Here is a 23,869-nt window from a genome sequence, read left to right on the forward strand (position 1 = left end):
TGTTCATATCACTTCTCCCAAATAATGGACGCATCAAACGCTGATGAAATGGTTTTTAAATGATTGATGTGATTCTCATCAGTCAATTCAAATGGATTCTAATGGATTAGCTGACATATTAAACCAAACTCTTTTTTATATGAAGTTTATTGCACAGTGAATTGAGTTCTCTCTTCGAGTCCCACTCTTCGTGGGAATGATCAATTTTTCAATGGCTATGACCAATAGTACCAAACGTACTGTACTTCAGTTGAGGCTGATTTTTTCTAGTTATCAAGTGAGATATTTCTCTGCAGCTTCGATGATACTACGTTAGTCTATGCTCTGGGTATAAAATCCATTTTTCATTGTCTATTGTTTATTCTATTTCATTGCCTTTTACATGTTTGTTCATCATCACAACGCCTCATATTCGAGTTAATTGGTTAAGAAACTGGAAAGAGTGGTATTCAATTATGATAATTCCTAAATTCTCATGATAAGACAGAAGGTTGGAAAATTATAGATAATGTAGCATTAGGTGAAACGTCAATGGGGAACATCATTGATCAAAAACCACAGAATTATGACATATCTTCTATGAAGCTATTTTGAAATGTGAAAATTAACGGAGAATAGATTATTCCTCGTCGATTTTTATTTGTGAATAAAGTCCGAACTAATAAGTTGAACTGAAAGATGGATGTAATAATTATAATTTGTCAGTTGAAATCTTATAAAAAAGACAAACACATACTTAAATCATTGGAGTGAGGTTAATATGAGTAACCCCAGAAATCTAGAAGATCAGAGCAAAAGGTTACTTCTCTCGAAATAACCCATTCTCCTACGATGAAGAAGATTGTGGATAAAGAGTAGGAGGATGAGGGGCAGGGGGAGGGTTGGAGGCTGAAGAGGGAGACAAATAAGAATAAGAAGTCAAACAAGATTGTGTAGAGGTGAACGAATGCTTAAGGGGAAATTGAATGGTTAGAGGAAGGAATATCAAAGATTGCTGAATTGGTAGAGGAAACACTGAGCAAGAAAGGGTGAAGACGCCGAGACTGTGACTCTCATAATTCACGTTTATCACTGAATATAATTTGCTGATAATTAGTATTGGAAACCGAGCTTGATTTATTGTTCTTCATAACGAGAAGGTAGAAGTCTGAAGCGGCAGATGTTCCTCCCTAATTACTATTTCTCAATTGAATTCAGTCAAAAGTTTGAAAAGGCTTCTCCATTTACAATTATAAGCAACTTTATGTTGATCGTGTATTTTGTGAATTTCTTTCACTAAAACTTATCAGCCGAATGTAAAGTTTAGGTTTTTTATTACATAAAAATTTGATGGACATTTACATGTTCATCCTGTTCTAACATATATGTACCGATTCTAAGTTACCTGATAAGAAGAATATAATAAATTATAGTCACTTCTTAGAATTTAAAAAGGCTCCTTGAACCGCAGATGGATGAAACAACAATTATACATTTTTCCTCCACCTACTGTCTAAAGTACTAACTTTACTCCCTGAAACATAATACTAAAGTGTCACTTTTTCGCTCTCGGTACTAAAAAACAGGAAAACTCCCTAGGGAGTGTGATGAATTTTCTAAATAAACCTCATGAGAAGAGAGAAAAATTGTGATTACCCTTCTTAAAATGAAAGAATTTGCTAAAGGAATAGTTAGCGACCGAGCGATAAAGCTTCCTTATCAGTAACTGTATATCAGATAAGAGTACCGTTCTGTACTGCATATTTTCTAAAGAATTATTTAATAAAATTATAATTATTCTGTAAATTGAGCACGAATCGTTTATTGAATTACTCATTGAATTTTGAGGTTACACTTTGTTTACTATTGATCAGATGTTTTTAAAGCAGCTCAAACACAGCTGACTGATTCAACATATTGTAAAATGTCATGCCAGATTCATGCAAGCTATAATATTATTAAATTTCTAAAAAGTAAAAAACTATCAATAAAGGACCAAGAATTTCGAATAAAAAATAAAATGTATGTATTATTGTTGAAATTATTTATTATTTAAGAAATTATATTATAATGTCAGGTATTATTGTAACTAACTAGGTCATAACATGAACATTATATTATTGATAAGAGCAGCAGAAATTAATTATAACAGTCTCAAACATAATAAGAATTGTATAAAAATATTAAATCATTAATTATTGTTTCAAATGAACCACATGGTGATTGAATCTCTTTGGCAAGCCTAAGCCAATCATAGTGCATAGAAATAGCACCAAAAAGGTGATCGTTTGAAAACATCATATGTTAATCTGTTATCAAACAACAAACTTGCCTTATCATATACGCTAGCACATGTACATTGTATAAGAGGAACTATGTCTAGAAGATTAAGCAGTTTTAAGAATTGTACAAATTTTGAATCTGCACTGTATGATTATATATTTTATTATAATATATTCCTATTTTGTTAATTCGTCTTCTGAGTTCGATTATTTCTTAAGCCTGTCAATTGTTGTGTCTGATACGTTCTATACTGTCAAGAACCGATCGAATACGATCATTGAAATAATTGAATTAAGCTGGATATTGGAACAGGTCTAAGTGGATGTATAGTGTGGGGTCAGATCGAGGTATTTATTCTCTGTCCTTACCTGCTCATATATCAGCTTTTATCTGTTACCAACTTCGACTTAGGAGCGAATACATCAACTGTACAGCAGATGCAGCCGGAGATCATATAATTTCCTACAATAGAGCTCAAAACCCGAAAAGACTCTGTTCTCGAAATACATTCCGAACGATATCTGGTCCTTGTACCCTATCTTAATCTTCGGAACTTATTAGAGACGCAGTCCCGTAAATTATCTACATCGGGATTTTTGCTCGACCTGTATGATTTTGTATGCTCTTTCATCACAGGTAATAATTTTAAAGTATCCGTATTCAGTGTTTAGCGATCGCTACACTACCTATAAAAATTTCATCACCATACAATCTGTCATAAGAAGAATCAAGGGTGAGCGAGCGTTTAGGCCTCCTGCGATTCTGACAATTGTATTGAATCTTGTAGTGAACCAATCAGTCTGGTGTATACTTAGCGTCCACGCACGCAGTTACAAAATTTATAACCTCAACACCGTTGATTCAGTGCAAGATTCACTCTACGTATGTGAGGCGTGTAAAAAAACCGCTTTACAGGAGGAAAAGTGACACCATTTAAATAACATGGGAAGCATCTCTATTTTAAAAACTTACATTGTAATAGGTTAGAAGGTCTAAGCTCAGATGAGGAAGCATATAGAGTAGTCATTTAACCAACTAAATTCAATACCTCAACCAGACATTTGATCAATATATGAAATTTATGTTTAATTATTATGTTTCAATTTATGTATCCTAAAATTATTACAAGCTTCATATCACTATACTAAAAAAATGTATTTTTTTTTTTATTCCATGTTATTCAAATGGAGATATATATTCCATATTGGCTGGTATGCCAACGAATATTCCTAACTAACTACTCAAATTTTAAACGGGAACTTCATCATAGCTGTAGTTGTGGCGGCCATTGTTGTTACAACTTTTGCCGACAGATAGCGCTGTCGGCGGAGAACTGTGATTACAAGCCAGCTGTTTCTGTTTAATTTTTAGATTATGTTATAACACATTTTTGGTCACGTACGTTTTTAAAAATTATTTTGTTTGAAGTTTTCATAAAAATGTAGATGGAGGAAAAATGTTGTGAAAAATGTTTTTTCTCCCTCAGGAAAATTGTTGCCCTCGGCTTCAAACTTTTTCCTCAGGAAGAAAAAACAGCACTTTTCAGTATAGATATACAAATAACTGATTTATCATTTCTTATAAGGTGGATATCATCACTGTGTTTTAAAAATGTTTCAATTTTCTACATTTTGTTCTTATCAATACTTTATTCTCACTAATAATAAAAAAAAATCATCACTTTCCACTCACAAACACATCGATTAGACTCTGACTCATCATGCCATCATTCTTTAAAATGTGTATACAACAACCCTTAAACTTGAATAAGAGTATTCTATTCTGATGTAATTCTTTAGTATTGAATTGGTGTAAGAAATGGGACTCATTCACTGTCAAAGCTTTCAAGCTTTGTAATTCTGACTTGGAGAATTTTCTTGAGAGCTGTCTGTTGTAGCTACAAAGAGTACTAGTGTAGAGAAGAAATAAAGTAGATTCGTTTTCACGGCGTCAGCTGACGTGGAGGTGGGTTGTTTGCTACCTTTGATGTCGAAGCCGCTGACATGTGTGTTGTCTTCTTTTCGCACGTCGCTTTTAGTTATGTTACGCCTTTTACCTTCTACCATACTCAGCAGATTCGCAAAGTGGTTTTGCAGACAACAGTGTTCTCTTATGTGTGTAGGCTAGTAGTAATGTGTCTGGTACTTTTGCTCCTACTGGAGTTCCATGTTTTTCATGAGATCTTATTCCCTAGTTCCACCCATAATGAAGATTACACATTGCTAAAAAATTGTCGACTCTGTAACTAAAACTAATAATCACTATTTTGGTTAATAACGCCATTATTTTTATCAGCAAGGGACATGGCTTATTGATATGAGACTGAATTCTTTAAATTAATTAGTATAAGATGATAATAATATTTCAATATTTCAGGTACAAAATATACATCGAACCTGAATGAGATAGACAAATCAGAGCAGAAATTTCAAGACTCAGAACCAAGAGGAACGCATTACGAATGGCCAGAAGAAAAATCCAACAATGGTTAGTATTCAATGCTAATTTATTCGTCAATTACTGGAGAAAATTCGTCTTAGAAATAATATAATCCTTGAAAAACTTCAGTAAGCTTTCTGATGATTTTGTTCACTGAATAATATTTTTTTTCTCGCCTACTGCTTATCTTCTCTCTAGCGACTTTTCATCAACAATTTGAACTTTTCAACTATTTGAAAAAGTTTAATTCTCGTCACACCCACATTCATTGGATTTGAGAATTCTTTTACTTGTTCAAGGAATCTCAACTTTGCTGATTATATTCTTGATTCAAGCTTCCTTGTCAGCACCCAAGCTTCACTTCCGTAGTCAAAGTAGGTATCGCCACGACTGTAAAATTTGATCGAGATGTTCTTTCTGGTACTACCTTTGTGAGATCGAGTGATTGATCGAATGATTGCTCTGCATACCAGGTTGAATTTTAATACATCCTGGTCGTAATCATAATTATGCGATGTCGCAGCCTAGATATTTGAAATTCGATAATTTTCCGAAATTCTGTCTCCTAATACTATTTCTGACCGTTTCTGCCACTTATAATAATTATAACTTCTGATAATTCGACCGATGAAATTTATATTTGAAGGCATTCAGAATAGCTCATGAATTGGAATCTTGTAAAAATATTTGCAAAGAGATTCAAAATCTTTCAATTTCTATGATTCCATGAGTATAAATGGACTTGAAAAGTAGCTGCATGTATAACAACACCACTTTGATAGCTATTTTTTCATCTCAGGTCTATTTTCCAAAGACTAAAGATTAAAAGAATAATTAATTACATTCTTACTTTCTAAAAGTCTAGAAAAGTGAAATTGATTATTTGAATACTGTAACTTTTCCTAGTTTGGGCTACTCTCGATTTCATACACAACATGACGAATAATAATCTCATTTATTAATCGATGCACTATATTGACAATTAATTAATTACAATCTTGCACTTTATTTTTTAATTACATGCATTTCTAACAAATCAATTTTCTATTTAAACGGACGAGAACGACTGCACTGAAAATGCAATGCACCTACTGCTTTACGTACTACTTTCCAACTTCGATCACAGTTTTTTGTGGAAAAACAATCAATAATTATTATATTACAATCACTCTTGCACATTGAATCTTCATTTTCGTTTGTTACCATGTCATTCAAACCAATCGTCTTGAAAACATCAAATTGAATTGCGTCATCAAATTATTTCGAAGCTGTTTGTATGTGACACTCGGAGAGCACACTTTTTCACAGAATACTGTGCTTCAATGAAAAAAAATTTAGTAGACAGTTGCATTGAGTGTGGGTCTGGAGGCAATTACTGGCCTTCGCTTAGAGGTGATTGGGTTTTTCGTGGCGGAGTTGGTGTTGGGTGGGTGAGGGCGATGAAAAGTGATGTTTTCAATAGTGCTACCGCGGGCGGCAAAGTAATAATTCTGCACTCCTTCCAATTTCTGATGTATTCTTTATTCGCGCTCAACAGTCGTATTGAGGAGAGCAAAAGGAACGTCTGCGTCTGAAGATCAGGAGAGGAAGGGAGATGTTCAGACTTAACTGAGGCGCTGAAGTAGAGATCAGAAATGAAAATCTGAGTTTGAGTTCGGTCCCCTCTCCACCACCCTTCGTTCTCCACATCCTTCTTTCTATCTGATCTTCACGAAACGACGAGAGTCAATCCACTTGTCACTCACTCGAGGCTTTTATTCTCTATTCATCTTGGCGTTACGTTTTTCTCTAGCGTCAAAAGCCTAATACACTTTACGCTTAAATTACTTCCCGAGTGATTCCTTCACCGTGTTTTCTCTGGTGCAATGAATGAGATTTGTGAATATTTGAAGGTGTTGTTGAAATCTATAAAATAATTATCAAGTAGAACAGATGAGTTCCAATTGTGTTATTATATAAATGAATTATCGAGAGAAACTCTTAGTCTAGTTACACACACACATCGATCTTTGGACGTACGATTTTACGCCCTCGTTATATTAAGTTCTATTAGATTGCATTATAACTTGGTAGATTTTATAAGGCAGAATTTATAAGGATAGAAAAAATCGTACGTTCAAAAATCAATGTGTGTGTAACTGGTTTTACTCATCTGAAATTTTAAAATCAGTCTAAAGTTGCGGACCGTAATAGATGTCATCAAATATTCATGTATCAATTGAATTTCATTCGTTCATAAAATTATAAATATGAAAAATGAAATTATATTACGAAGTTAACAAGTTTTAGAATTTTCTTTTTACTGCACACTATCTATCAATAGACAGATGTTCAGATTAATTGTAGTCTATATTCTTCATCTAAATCATTTTTCTATAAAATAATTTTGAAATCTATTATTGAACTTTAATATCATATCCTGACAATGACAGAAGAATAATAATGACTAAACTAAGACTAAACTCTAACTAAGACATTGAAATGTAATGTGGAATCTCTCATCATATTGACAAATCGTTATACCACTGGGCAATGTAGGCCTATATATATATTATCTATATTGTTTGTACAGTATAAAGTACAAAGTATAATCCATATTTATTGAAATATGTATATTGATTCGTAAGATGTCAAGCATTTTATAATAATAATTTTGTCTCTGAATGTTCACAGTGTTTGTTACTAATTCTCTCTTCATCATGTTTCTCCAGGTAGCTGCAGACAAGGATATTCCCTGGACACACACATCATCTTACTTCTGATAATGATAGGTTCATTTTCCCATCTATGTAGGAGATAAATGACTTCATAGACAATTCAGGTCAGGATAGATGTTCAAGTGTCAATATCATTGAACCAACTTAATCGTGTTAGACTGCAGTGTAAACCACTCTCATAATATTGCCTGGAAAAACATAAATTATTATAGTGTTTGACGAATTCCGCCTGCAAAGATTTCTGTAATGTGGAATTCTTTCTCAAAAACACTAATGTATAAAATCACATGATGTATATTATTGAAATGTTGAAGTTTGATATCGACTGTCATCAGCTTTAAAGATGCTGGAAATAGGTGATTCGTATACGTAAACCAATTATTGTTGAGTTGAGAATATAAACCAATGAAAGAACAGAAATAATCTATAGAGATTCATACAATTATTTTCCATGCATTAATAATCGTAATAACCATAATAAATTTATTATTTCATCCCTATTCATCAGATCTGATATCCAATTTTCAATTGAGTCGTATCACTTTGCACATTCTGAATAACCTAATCTGCACAATTAATCAAATGTTAATGGAGTTTGGAGCTCCAAATTTTCCACTGTTTTACGATTTTGCTTTGAATTATCTTTCATGTAAACCTATATTTTTGTTCTGGTGTGCTTGAAATGAATAATCTCTTCAAATGAGAAGTATTTCCTCCAAATTTCTCTTTTATCATTATCTTATAACTTGAATCTAATTTATATGAATAAGTTATATTTTTAAATATCTATATTATTTGAAATTTGGGAATGTATATTGCAATAACGATATCGATGATATGGATTGATTACTTCACACGCTCAATAGAAAGAAGTAGTAATCCTACAATCTCTTACTTCCCTCCAATTCCATAATCGTTGAGTACCTTCTGAGAATAATGTTCGTGTATGAATTCAAGTTCAGTTAATAATCCTAAATCGACAGTTTAACCAGATTCCTAAATCGTGTTGCTTACTGAAAATCGTAGCATTAACACCCATGTTACATATAAGTTTGACTTTTATAAATTTTGATGGTATTAAAAGGTGAAATAGAAGCTATTGGAGTGAATATTGTATTCCTAGCACAATTAATCATATTGAATAAAAAAGTTTCAAATGTCCTATAGAGTTCGAAAAGGTCCTGATAAAACCAGCATTTGTATATCAAATACAAGCGGTCAAGCTTTCTTAAATTGATTATTATCATCCATGTGAACGGCAACATGATTCAATTGATACAGAAATGATTGATATTGTTGATTTTCTTCAAATTTTTCATTATCATATCTTATGTCAAGTAATACAAATGTTGAATATTATGAGGTTGTTTAGTGACGTTATTTATTATGTTTTGTGACACTATTAAAAAAATATTTGAAAATCTGAGTGATGTTTTTTTGTCTATTACCGGTTACCATGTCATGGTATAGGCTATTACTGCTTTGATGATATTGTCACAATGAGCGAAGGGATGAATTATTTGATTTGAGTTCAATATAATTATGTGTTGGTAAGTTTGTGTACATACGTGTATACTTCCTTATTTCGTTCAAGCATCAGCAAGAAAAAGAAAACAAAGCTTGTACAGCCAAAAAGTTCTGCAAAGCTCTGTAATTACACTCTACATATCTTATTACGAATTAACAGTGAAATCAAATCCTCTCTTTCACAAGTATTATTCCAATAACACTTGATCAATAATCATCATCTCGAGTGATGATGATCATCACTAAAATCCCTACAAGCAATTTGCTTGAATTGACCAATAAAGGATTCATTCCCAATAGATAGTTGATTATTATAGCATAGATAAGTAATTCAAGCAGTTATCATCAGGATTGGTTTATACAAATAAACATTTTAAATACATTATATCAGGAAAATGGATTGGAAGGTTGGCGGACTGTTATATTTTCTTGTACAACGCAACGTTTTTCTAAAATATTCAAGAGAAGCTGTACATTCCAAAATTAGTCGTTCTACGTAAGCAACGTCTTCAGAGATGAGTTGCACATTTTTCAATTTCCTCCTTTCTCGAGAATTTCATGTTATGATAAAAATACAGCAACGGCTGATCGATAAAAACCATTTAGGTAGATGTGAATACCTACCAAGTCGGTGCTGCTCCCATTTTGAGCAACGCTGCTGCAATGATTAGTTGGATTGTGAGAAAACCGGAGATCTACTTCTCTCTCACCCCCCACCCAGCACTCATCGCTTACTTTGACCTCTTCCTTTGTAAACTCCCCTTCGAATTGCACAGAACCTTCCACGGAATTCAAACCCATATTTTCCAGTCTTGTCATTCGTTCATCTTGACGGCCCTTTACCGGGAATTGTTGAAAGATCCAGAGGAATGAGATCTAATCAAAATGTTCTGCGGTGATCTCTCTGCCAATCCATTCTCCAGAGAAGTCGAATATTTTCGCAAAATTAGTTGTGGCATTGTAGCGAAGTTATTATTGAATATCTCTGTTATCAAATAATATGAAACTTAATTCAATGAGCAGAAGGCATGTTTCAATGTTTCAAGTTTCATGATAAGTTGAACGATAATCTGTTTCACGGATGCCTATGAAAGTAAACCTCATGAGGTGTGATTCTCCTAGTGATTAAATAATTTTGTTATAAATAGCGAAAAGTTTCGGCAATTTTTTCTATTATATACAGAGTTTAATGTATCATAAATAGGAAAGACTGACAGCTATATTGCTAGATATATGAACAAGATTGCTTACAAAATTGATAAGATTTTTTAGGAAATAATGGGAACAACATGTTCCGAGTCAACGGATGATATCTCTCTTAGACTGATTTAAAGATTTGAAACGTCTTCTTTATTCAAATAATTCTCCAGACCCAAGTCATTAAAAATTATGAATCTCCAAATATTATACGAGCTATTCATTCATAAAACGAAAAAAATCATTAAAATATTGCGAAACAAGAAGAAACCTTCAGTATCATTGGACTCACAGATACTATTTTTACATGGCACATTACACTACTAGAGTCTAGTAAACTATTTTGAATGATGCGAAACTATGAATGGCTGAATAAATTCAAATAAACGCGATTACAAAATGAGAAATTATTATGAAGAATGTATTATTATACATTGCACAACTTGTCTCACGCATAATTAAAAAGGGCATGAACCACAATGAAGAAAATCGAAGATACAATTTCAGCACCCTCATAGGGATGCATCATTGCAACCTTCTAGCTGCCTGAATTCAATTTTATATGCCAATCATTTCCAATCAAAAAATTAATACTTTTGAGAGCACTTAGGTATGAAATAAGTGAGTATGATCCAGTGTACCGATTCAATTCTCTCACAAACAACATAAATCAATTTCCGCTTCCATCTTTTTTGTTTTTGAACTGATCAAAGTTTTCAGGTGAAAGGCAACTACCACACTTCTCAATAATTTATGAATTCTCTGGTATCTTTCGCCAAAATGAATTCAGCGAAGCGAATCAAGACAACGTGTAAATAGCATCAACAGTAGCAACATCAGCAAATGAACATGAAGAGTGCACCTGGCTTGGATCAATAGATTGTTATGAGAGCGTGCAAGATCGTGGGGTCGAGAGATGATTGCTTTGGTAATTCACCGTCTTGCCCTGGCATCTATCTCTCAACGGAAAGGATAATAACTTGGCGTAATCCGCTTAGCAAGACCAAACTTTCATTAGTGCAAGCCCTCATTGTCATTCGAAGGCTTTCCCCACTTTTCACCTAATTTAAGATGTCAATTTCGGGCATGTGCGGTTGATATTATCTACGCTGTTTGCCGTAACTTCGATACCGCAGAATTCATTCTCTCATCGACTGCTATAAACTTTTTCCAGCTGCTCCACAGCTCTTTTAAAATGTCAGTTTCTTGTTTTTGTTGTCGATATGATTCAATCATATTTGCCATTCCTCAAATAGAATGGCATCCTTTCCATTCAAAGTTAAAAAAGACTGCGCTTCGCAATTTTCATCTGAAGCTCTTTACTTTTACTGAAGCTCGTAGTAGTAGCATATCGTTACTACTACGGTGTTACTTAAACACCGTATGGATGTGTATGAGCTTGAGAGAAAAAACTAGTATTGTGTGGAGCTCATTAATTCAAGATGGATGAAATCAATCCAATAATTTACACAATTCTTTCATAAAGTTCTCAGTTTAAAACCCCTTTTCACAGGGGTGAAAAAGACGTCTCACCCAAGTTTTGATTTTGAGCCCCCCCATAAAGGATTTCAAGGAACTGCGTCCGATTCCCACCTCCCTTGTTTGCACCTCTTCTTAAGATCATTGAGTTTAAGTGGAAAAGTATGACTATTTGATTGATTTCATACATCTTTAATAAATGAGCACCATACAATACTGATTTTTTCGGAAATTATGAAATCGATACGGAGTTTAAGAGCTTAAGATAGAAATTGCAAAGCGCAGTCTTTTTTACACTGGCTTATTGGATGTCTGCTTGAAACTATTGAGAGCTATTTTTTCTGTAATTATTCAAATTCCATTCTATTTTAATTTTCGAATATTGGGATACTCATAAAAATATTCTCATAGTTCTCTGATCATTGATGTCCCCATTTTTCGTATTTTCTTGTGAAAAAAAAACACTTTTCAAAACAGCAAAAGCCTAGTTTGACGTGCTTATTCGAACACCGATTCCAACAATGAACGATTGGCGTCTGCAGAGAAAAAGAAACATCGTAAGAGGGGAGCAAAGTTGGGGCCAACTAGAGTTAAATGAAAGAATTATCGACTTGGGGGAGTGATGGAGCACTTAGAGGAAAGGGAGGAGCCGATAGAGAGCAGAGGAAAGAGCAAAGTTGGCCACTGTTGGAGTTGCGGTCGCCTGTAAATCTCAATTCGTGCCTCCAGGAAACTAACTAGCACTCAGCAGTCAGACAACAACCTGGCTTGGTGTCTGTCCTCAGGATACAACACATTCAATTACAAAATCTATTAATTAAATGACTTGTGTTGAGGCCGAGGCGCCTGTGTGTGTGTGTGTGTGTGTGTGTGTGTGTGTGTGTGTGTGTGTGTGTGTGTGTGTGTGTGTGTGTGTGTGTTGGTGAGTTGTTTGTTGGCACCAGTCACAGGTGAGAGAGTGGATGAGAGCTGTGGCTTCCGGATTTATTGACCTTTCCTGTGATCAAAACAACCCAGCGATGGGGCTCCATCATATCACCGAGTGTGATTGGTTGGCAGAATATTCCAAGAAGACTTGTGCCATTCTGATGATCGGGAAACCTTACTAGCGAAGCTCGTGATTACTTATGTAGTTTCTGAAATTTTCCACTTTTACTCTCTCTTGCATTCTTTTAAAGTACGTACTTACGAGCAGCTCATGATTTGTAATTACTGTGATTCAGGGGAACATTGATACATTTCTAGGGAAAGATAAAATCATACTTCAGATCCATTGTTTTCCCATTTATTTTTGCCCAAATTTGAAGCAAGGTTGTCAAAAAAGCAAGAATGGAATTTTGATCAATAAATCAATATAAAATCTCACTAAGTTTTCATGAGCTCAGTTTTGTATTTGATGACAGAAAATTGAGGCTTATATTCAAGCATCCCGAACACATCAATATTTCGAACAGTTCTCAGCATTTTTCAATCTCCAAGATTACACGATCAAGGACTCCTCCCCTATTCAAGGAATTTTCAAATAATATGATATGCCATTTCCAATTCAGGTCATGAAGAAAAGTTTGACTGTACGATTAGAATCCTATCTTTTAGCTCAGGGGCCTGTTTCATAAAAGTTACAAGTCCTGTAATACAGGAGAATCACCATTCCAATTACATGCTCAATATAGCCGATAAAATCAGCTGTTCCTGTATTACAGGACTTCTAAATTTTTATGAAACAGGCCTCAGATTACATGAATTTCTTGTTCTCAATACCCGATGGTAGGTCATACTTTACAAGAAAAACATCAGCCAAACTTTTGAACAGATCATACGAACTGTTTTCGCCTCGGTTTCGCTTTGGTTACTCAGCAACAGATAGTTCTAACAGCAAACAATTTATGAATGTTAAACTAGCTGCTACCAGAATAGTTCTTATTGGTTTATCGAGGCTAGCTTCGCTAAGAAAGTTTTCCAGAAAATGCATATAATACGACTCGTAGGTATATGTAGTACGGGCCTAACACATAATGAACAAATAGAAACGGGATACAAAACCACTATATAATACCTACGGGAAACAAAATCATTATTCAATACAGTGATTTCTAGAGTACTGTAATCTTCCTAGTCTCATTATACATTCTTCCAATTATTATCACAAGAGTTCCAAGAGCCTGGTAAACAACATAATAACGGTAAGTGGTTATTTTACAACCTTATCATTCTACTGCATTATTATTAATTTTCACATGGACTTGGATTCGTTTCGGTTTCAAGTGTGTCGATTCATTCAGGTTTGGCCAGAAGCTAAGTACAAAGTTCAGCCGCTCAACTCTCGAGTATCTGCTAGTCAAATATCAAGGAGGAACAAATCAGCGGAGTGGCGCAAATTAGTAATGAGACAAGAGCCCATTGTTCGGCGCCTCTACAACTTCTCTATACAAATGTTCGACCGACACAATTTGTGTTCGCTTCCCCTGCAGTTTGGCAGCCTGCTCTGTGCTCAGTGCCCACAGATCGTGTTCTAGTTCACTGTTATGTTTCCGGTATTCATCAATTCCTATTCATTCTGCATGTGAGATTGAAATATTATTTGTATAAGTTATTGATGCCTGATCATTGAAGATTCAATTTCTTCCCCATTTTTCGTGCTTCTATAGGGACACCTGGATATTATTACCATTATCGATTATCAAATAACAGGTGGATGATTATTATTACATTATTTGAAAAAATTCAGTAGATCCAACTTATTATTCCAAAGTCACATCATGTAAGCTTGTTCTTCGTGAAGTTGTCTTTGATTACAATAACAAATGTGCTGAGCCAGTGGAGAAACGGAGAGGGATGAATTTGTGCTATTTACTTCGTGATATGCTTTGTAATATTCATCCTATACGTTGATGATGATTTAATTATTAATGTTCAAAGCTCATATTGAAAATTATGGTAGTTATATATAGTCTACAAACAATTTGGCAACGGTGCAAAGTTGGAAAAGTTTGAAGCTATCTGCTTTGTCTAATAATAGACAAGGATAGCGAATCATTGTTAATCAGCTGCTAACTTTATAACCTGAATCTCACTTGAGGTGTCATTATGTTTGAAGTGCTCTGAGGAAACAAACTGAAAATAGTTGTGCGAAGAATCACTGCGAACAGATAGGTGATGCATGATTCGCGTCAAGCTGGGTCGTATTATGTTGCGTGGGGCATTGAGAAGAGTAGCCGTGGGGCAGCATGAAGCATAGCATAGCACAGAACAGCACAGCAGATGTGTTGCCTTGCTACAAATCGATGCATTGCTTCATTAAACAGGGAGGGAATTAGCAAGTCAAATGGGGATAGCAGCGCAACGCAGAGCAGAGCAGTGCAGAGCGGCACCCAGAGGCTGTGGGCACAGAAGCTGTTCCATCGTCCCTCAAGCAGCGACGCCGGATAGCATACATTAATATCAAGTTAGCAGTGTACACACCACTGCCAGAACAAATTACCCCCAGAATTATAGGGATGCGCAACAAGAAGCCTAAGTCAACAGGCCCGGCTTTATCAAAGACGGCTCCTGTTGTCAATATTGGCGCACTAACACCGTGTTTGTCTTACACTCAGCTACTTCCTTACTACTTCGGCCCATCCACTCTTTTCGTGTACTAGATATGCAACAATGGCCGGTGCAAATCTCCGACAATTTCCAGGCAAATAGGTGTGTGATGATTCGATTGTGGAAGGAGAACACAAACTGAATGCATGAATACAATGAGTACATGGAATAACTGACTCATTTTCAAATTCGATTGTCCAAGAAAACATGGACGTCGAAAGCATGAATATGATTCAGTATAGAATTACTGACCCAGTTACAAAGATCATTCCTGTCTGTAATGCTTCAAGGATGAGTGGCGATTCTGCCTGAAGAAAAAGAGAGATCGAATGCATGGAAAAGAGAGATAGAATCACTGCCCCTAGTTTAAGATATGATATCTGTATCACATACCATTTCTCATGGTACCAATTTCATGGAGTATGCATTGCCAGATGCCAATGCCAACAATCTCAAATCACTTGAAGCTGATGAGTTCATAATATTCATTATAATGTGATTGTCTGAGGAGGACAGAAACATGTAATGCATGATCAATCGAGAAGTAGGAACAGGGTGGAGTTAGTAACACAGATGGCCGACAATGTCTTTGACAATTGAGTTTGATACAATAGTGAACTGTTATCACTCATTCATTGTTTTATTCCACATTTATGAAAGTCTCAATAACCAGTTTTAATGAAATATGCATCCCTACCATGTACAATAATATCAAACTTAAACAGTTTAATGGAGTTCAATAAATGAGTCACACGAAGGGGTATAGTGGCATTATTAGTTTGGTATTTTGTAATATGAGTTATACGATCAATAAGAATGACTAATTTATTGAAATATGAAATTCGATTTCTGTTTTCCAAAAAAATCACTTGACACAAAAAATGTTACAGTCTTTGGTTTTTCATTGTAAAACTATTGACTTGCAAATTCAATTTCAACACTATGTGAGAATATAATTTTGGATATTCCTCGAAATCTTGAAATGAAAGGAAATTGATAGGTCAGCTGTATTGTTATCACCAGATACGGTGTCAATGGTCTAGATTAGATAATAACGGCTCTGAAGGCTATGATTTTGAACTGCCTAATGAAAATACAAGTATTATTGCTATTTATTCAATAATATAGAATATATAATATTTTGAGGTTAGGATCTTTGGTATTTATTAGTCGGCGACCCTAGTAATCGGTCGAGCCGTATATTTTGAGAACTAGCCAGACACCTTGTGGCAAATTAGTTGGGTATAAATAGCATTCGCTTAGACTATGATCAGAGGGTTTAGTAAGCAAGCATGCCAAATCAATGTAAACGGAAAAGCGATTAAGAAACACAAAAATATTTATTATATCAAACGAGCATTAACAAAATATAAAAAACAAAACAAAAAGATGAAGGAAATGAGATGTAACTTTATTCAGCACATGGATACATGATGTAGTTTTGGGATGTACCAATCACAATGCAGTATTTGACTGGCGGTAAAAGTGAATTGATTTAAAATATACAAGTATTATTTATATAAACAATAAGAAATTGTAATCTTCATAGAAGATACAGATTTATGTAACTAATATAAAATAAGAATTTAAGATTAGAATATTCACTCATTGGGTAGTAATATGATATCGTTGTTTGGACTATTTGACAGTTTTGAATTATGTCATAGCAGAGTATTTTAAATCCACCAATGAGAGTGGATATTTAAATTTTATGTAAATTTTAAAGTCAGAAGTGTGATTGTGAAAGAATAGGGGAAGATCCAAACCCACTTGCTTGCCAGAGGTCACCAGGGACATCCACCAATTTAGAGAGCACAAGACTGGATCCCTTTTTGAATATTTTTCCACGTTTGAGAATTTAAAGTTGTTTGAATAATTAAAAATTAAATTTCATAAGACTCAGTGAAGTCATAGTGTGACATGAGTCGTTAAATTTGAATAATTCCATTGGAGAGGACGACAGCAGCCCACCAGAAAAGGCCTAGGACACCGAAAAGAATTCAGTCCGCCATTGTAATTGTGAAAAATCGACACGTGAGTTTATTTGAAAAGTTATTAAGGAGGGCTCTCAGTACTACGGATAATCACAATTAAATAAAGCTAGCTCGTCGAAGGGTTATTTAAATATTAAAAGTAATATCAAAACTTGTGCAAGTCTTGAAACATAGAAGGAATATTCTTAAGAACTATTTATGAGATTAACTATTTAAATATGCAGAGTTGGAATATTTATTAATATTTGATTTATTACAATTATATGCTCACTCATATATCTTTTTTATCAGTAGTTTATTAGAAGTTTTATGAAGCTCATGTTCATAAGATAAATTGATTTATCTGATTTCCACCAGAGGCCGAACCCAACCCCTGAGATATATATTTCAATATTTTTCATATTTTTCATATTTATTGGAAGTAAGATTTATAAGTTTTAATCGACAAGTGACAGCAAGTCGACAACTGAGCTGTATAAAGTGAAAGTATATATGCATGATATTAATTGATGCTAATAAGCAAAGTAAAATCTTTTAGTGAGCTATCTGTGATATTTTTCAATATATATATGTGTGACATAGGTAGTATTTGATTACTTATTTATTGATTGATTTTTTTGTGTTTTAGATTTAAGATTTTTTCAGGAGAAAAGACTCTGACATTAGAATAATAATTTCCATAGTTGGACTTTAGTGAGAAAATATATAATTTAGTGAGTAAGTAGTATTTTTGCAGCGACAATATGATTCTGCTAACTTATGTCTAAACGACTCTGGGAACCATCAAATTCAGGGATATTTGCTAGTTCTCAAGGATGAGGCGGCTCCACGAGGCAAGGACAAGGCGGATGTTTGGTAGCCTGTAGATATTTTCACAGAGGAATACTGCAGACCTGGCAAGTACCCGCTTGCCGAATCTCGTGAGAACTGACTCTTCCAATAGCAGCAGTAAGGCCTTCTGGCACAGTGACGTGGAGAGGGGGGAGTTTTCCGGACGGAAAACCTCCAGTCGTTAAACAACCAAGGTATCGAGCGGATCAAAATCCAAACCGTATTGCAAAAAGTTAAGTATTTTTTCTGGCATTAGGATATACGTGAGTGTCCTGTGGTTTGAGATTACGGTGGGAGTGATAGCTGTCGGTAAGTGCCAAAATTTCTAGCTCCTTATGAAACATTTCCACCCGGCCGAGACCCTAATTGGTAAAATTCTTGTTGTAGTAAAATTTCTAGTTAGCAGAATCTTATTGGCAGGTAGTTTTTGTAGGAATAATATTTTGATAAAATGTACTGCATATTTCGTTCTTTAAATTTCAATTATTTGACATAATAAATGAGAAATTCTTTAGGTAAAACAATGTTGTTGTCCATCCAGTTCCCATGACTCCCTTGAAGTAGTAATAAGATATCTTCAACCCCCATCAAGGGCGGTTACAAAGGGATAGACTGCAAAAATGTCTATCAAACCAGATCGCAGTCATGGGACAAAATTCACTGTTAGAAACGAGAAAATAATAGAAAATTATAATTGAAAAATAGATTTAATTGAGAAAGTGAATGTTGATTACTTTATTATAATCAGATCTTAGATGGAAATAGAATTGTTAGATTAATAGAAATAAGATTTTTCAAGAACAATTGAGACAACTTAGGGCACTATCAGAACGTGAACACTTAGAAAAAGCTAGATTACAGCAAGAGTTAGACACTGTTAATGCTTCAAACAGTCAACAGGTTCGGCCAACAACTTTAATACGTGATTATTTAGGTTTACAGTCACTTGTAAGAACATTTTCAGGTGAAGAAGGTGAACAAAAAGTAGAGGAATTTATTCAAAATTTAAAAATTGTAGCACAGTCTGGTAATTGGTCTGATAACGATAAAAAGCTCATATGTAAATTAAAAACATCTGGGGCCGCATCTGTCTGTTTGAACACTCATCCCGAATTATTATCCGAGGGAGCAACTTTTGTTGAGTATGAAAAAGTTGTTCTAGAAAGATTCAAAGAGCTATGAGAACCTGAAAGTCATTTATTCGCGTTGAGTGCGATTAAACAACACCGGAATGAGCCAATTCGTGCGTATGCGGATCGCTGTTGAGAATTAGGCTTAAAAGCAATACCAATCCCCAACGATTGTCCTACAGAAGCTAAATACACTCGCCTCCAACTAGATAGAACGGTTTTGACAGCTTTCATTCGAGGATTATTTGGTTCCGCGTTCATAACCCTACAAGCTCATCCCCCAAAAACCTTGGAAGAGGCGGTAGTCGTAGCCAAATGAGTTGAACAAGCGACCGCAGCAAATCAAGACAACGTGTTCGCTCTTTCATTTAAGAAGGATCAGAATGTGAAAACATATGGATATTTTAAGAGCAATCCAAATACACAGTTCAGACAGTCTGATGAGAAGGGACCTTGCTTTGCATGTGGTAGGATGGGTCACTTTGCTAGGGAATGTACCAACACGGGAACAGACCATTCCCCAAATCAGCAGAGAAATTTTTCTGAGTCACAACCGCGTAAATTCTACAATAAATTTGTGAGATACTGTTTTGTTTGTGGAGAATTGTCTCATACAGCATATAATTGCGCTAAACGCGCTGCTCCTGTGAAAATTGAAAACATTAGTGCCCAAAAACCACAGCACTCGGAAAACTAAGATTGGCTGGGAGTCGCCCAACTACTCAGCCTAATCATGGAGAGGGGCATTGCAATATAGTTCCAAGAGTATCAACTCGCGGTAGAGGAAGTCACGTTACCATCAAGATTGAAGATCAATGCAAAACATTTTTAGTTGTCACTGGCGCGGAGATATCTATTTTGAAAGAGGCTATTTCAGGTGTAAAACTAATAGAGGAGAAAGCTGTTGCTAAGGGTGTGACAGGCATGAATTTAGCAGTAATAGGAGCACAAGTTTCACAAATGAATGTCTTAAAGTTCAAGGTTGAACATAGATATTTCTCATCGCCAATGTTGAGATTAAAGAGGATGGTTTGCTTGGTTGGGATTTGTTATCCAAATTGTACGCAGTTATCGATGTAGGTAATAATTTAATATTTTAGTACGATCTATTTGAACCTTTAATGGCGGAGGACTAGGATATTCAAATTTTATGTAAATTTGAAAGTCGGAAATAAGAATTGTAAAATTGAGAAGGAGAACCATCACTCGCCTGCCAAATGCCACCATGAGAGGACCCTAAATATTTTAGAGCGTAATACCTTGCTATAACTTGTAAAAGCTAAAGTTAGATTGAATTATTAAATTTCTTAAAAGACTTTGTGATGCTCTTATAAAGCAGAAGTCATTTTCAATTTCAAATAATTTTTGTAACCCCTTGGAAGAGACGATTCCGGCTACCATAGTCCAGGACCACCAGGAGTTGGATCGACATCGGCGGCTTATAAGAAGATTTCGACACGTGAGTGAAAAATTGAATTAGTGATGGGCGCCCTTAGTGCTTCGAATTTATCTAATAATCAAAGCTAGCTCGTCGAAAGGGTTTTCTTATGAATTAAGAATTTAATAAAAAATACTTGCGCAAGTAAATATAGTATTAAAGGTATTTTATTAAAGGAATAATGAATCAGTACATTTCAGAAAATTCTAATAAATCAAAGAAGTATAAAATCTAGGCTATTAAAACATATTCATATGATCTTTAATTTTTGCAATAATTTGCGATAATTTGTTGTAGCTCTAATTCACTAGATGAATTGCTCTACTTATTCCATCAGGTGCCAAATCTTGCACCCTGAGATAAAATATATATTCAATACAAAGAAATCTACTAGATACTAGAGAATTTAATATATATATATTTGGATTATTAGTTGCCAATTTATCAAGTCGATCTTAAGGAACCTATTTTTAATTGAATTGTCCAAGTCGACAAGTATTAGCAAGCTTATATCGCAGCTACATGCAAAAGGATGCATATGATTTAAAATAAAAGCACATGGTAATGTTTCGTGCTATAAATCTAGAGTATAATGTTTAGCCTGTGATATTTTACTGATTTCAATTATTGTTCTATTTTTATATTATATATTTTTATCGCTCTTTATATTTTTGCCTTGATCTATTTTTTGCATTATTTGTTAATATATGTATCAAATTGTTTATGGTGTGCAATTTATTTTAATTCCTCAACACTATAGTATAAGTATCATATTTATATATATTTATTTTTTAATGAATTACAAGAGTTATAGGGGAAGCTCATATCTGGGCCTATAAAGATTTTTATGAGACTATGTCCTATTAAAAAACCACGACCTAATTTTTATAATTATATCAAATATTTCATGCTCTACCGACTGATGCCAAGCAGGAGGCTAATCGTTATTTAAATATAAAGAATAACGTCAGAGAAACATGCCGTACCAACGTGGGACTGATGATGAGAGCTGAGCTCATTAAATAATTATTTGAAATTAAGTCAAGACCCATATTGAAGATAATAATTAAAGACAAGTCTAGTCATATTAAAATTTGTCGTGGATGGATAATGAAACTATAGATATATGAGTATTGAGGAAAACAGGCGAAGTAAACTTTGTATTACTTTTTGGGGAATCAATAGCTTTAAATAAAGAGAAATTATATGTTTTAAAGAAATTTTTATATCATTGTTATTGTAAAAAATATATGTTTTATAGAGAGAGATTATATTTTATAAGCCTAAACTGCTATTACTTTCTAGTCAAGAATATATTATGTATAAGCCGGTTGGAAAATAAGTCACAGTCTGTAAACTAGTCAGGAATTAATATTCAATATTGGGGGCGCTAGAGCACTATAAAAAACTTAAGTATAAATACCTTATCTTTTGGATATCCAAACACTTTGCACATAACTGTTTCACTGTAAGTCCCGGTTTGTGTCTCTTTTTTAAGCATTTTTGCATATTTTTCAGCACTTTTTTAATTAGCATTTATCATATTTGACACAATGAATCACACTCCCGCAAACTCTGAAGTTTCATATATGTACGGCGGTTGCACAGATCCCACTTTGTCGACTCCCAGCACATCAAACCCCACCATGGTAGATGCCAATACGCCACGAGAAAGGGAACCAGGAAGTGTCGGGTCGATAGTCTTCGATCCACAAGGTCTGCAACCTCTATCATCCACTCGAATCGACGCCGCTGACACACCACTGAATCAACGGATAGCAGAGATCAACTTCGAAGGGGCGAGGAGCAGCCTGCAGAACCCGCATCTCCAGAGGCCGAGTCACATCTGAGCAAACAAAGTCTATTTTCAGTCACAGAGCTAGATCCATTTAAAAAGGTAATAATGGAACAAACTAGCAGTATGTTCAATATTATGTTACAAAACACAATGGATAACATGATGCAGGAGATTAAAAAAGAGAATGCGGCAATAAAAGAGGCAAATAAGCAAACAGTGGAACAGGGCATGAAAGAGACAGCAGGCGCTATAAAATCAGTAGAACGACGGTTGGATACTATTGAGACTAAAGTAGAGAATCATAGGGAAGAATTAAAAGCAATGATAAATCTACAGAAAGAAAGTCAGGATAAAGTTACGGCAGGATTATCGGAAAGGTTGGATACGGTTACCTGTGAACTAAACGAAAGGATAGATAACCTAACCACACAAATCACTACACCCATTCAGGATTTAACAAATAACATTAAGGCCGATTGCCATCAAGAAATCAACAAACAAATTACCGTTGCCAATCAAAATTTAACGACTACAGTTGATAAAAATATTAACAGTATTAAGAAATACAAAATAAACAGATTAATATGTCCACAAAAATGAACCAACTGCAAGGTAGCATCAATCAAAACACAGAAACCTGTAAAGCTTTAAACGGAACTCTACTAATTCAAAAATCCACTCTGACTCAATTAGATCAAGAAGTAAATGCTAATAAAATTACACATAATAGTCAATGGCAGATGGCACAGGAAAAAATAACAGCATTAGAAAATTATATCCAACAACGACCTCAAGGAATTCAAGCAGATAACATCAACTCACATAGTATATTGCAAGGACTGGGTAAATTTGATAATACTGATCGCCATTTGCAACCTCAACCATTCATTGATCAGATAAAATTAGTACAAACTCTTGCACCTACCTCTTGGAGCATGTGGCGTCTTCGTTTGACTAGTTTATTGATTGGCGAACCCCTGATGTTCTTTCGGAGTAGAGCCCATGAATTTACATCATTGGATGAGTTTGTAGCTGTCTTCCTGGAACAGTATTGGAGCAGAAGTAAACAGTTGGACGTGCTAGCGGACATCATATCATGCGATTTCAACCCTAACTTAGACGGTGCATGTACCACTTTCGTCACTGCCCTACAGTTCAAAAATTCTCAATTGAGCGAGCCCATTAACGAATCGGCATTAGCAAGTATTATTCTGAAGAAACTACCGTATCAAGTTAGAATGGCACTCGCCACACAACCCATTACTGATTGCAAACAGCTAATAAATCATTTATATGGCATACAGTCTGTGATGGCAATGTCAAACCACCGTTCAGACCAAAGATACACACGGAATCAACACAACTCAAAAAGTAATCAGTATAACAGCCAAATTATGACCGGTATCATATGATCGCTACCGATCTGCCCCTCAATTTGAACGCCGCTATGAGCACAAGCAAAATGGTAA

General features: G+C 34.7%; 1 protein-coding gene across 2 annotated transcripts in view; it reads left to right on the forward strand.

Moving 5' to 3' along the window:
- Positions 1–8,844, forward strand: part of LOC111054892 (lachesin) — a 172,576-nt gene extending 163,732 nt beyond the window's left edge. For both annotated transcript variants that reach the window (XM_039421078.1, XM_039421079.1), the window contains 2 exons: positions 4,639–4,749; positions 7,413–8,844. In XM_039421078.1, coding sequence (XP_039277012.1) covers positions 4,639–4,749; positions 7,413–7,501 — 200 coding nt within the window. In that variant the 3' untranslated portion in view covers positions 7,502–8,844. The remainder of the gene's footprint in view (positions 1–4,638; positions 4,750–7,412) is intronic.
- Positions 8,845–23,869: the final 15,025 nt, after the last annotated feature.

This window comes from Nilaparvata lugens, chromosome 2, assembly GCF_014356525.2.
Source record: "Nilaparvata lugens isolate BPH chromosome 2, ASM1435652v1, whole genome shotgun sequence".
Classification (NCBI taxonomy): domain Eukaryota; kingdom Metazoa; phylum Arthropoda; class Insecta; order Hemiptera; family Delphacidae; genus Nilaparvata; species Nilaparvata lugens.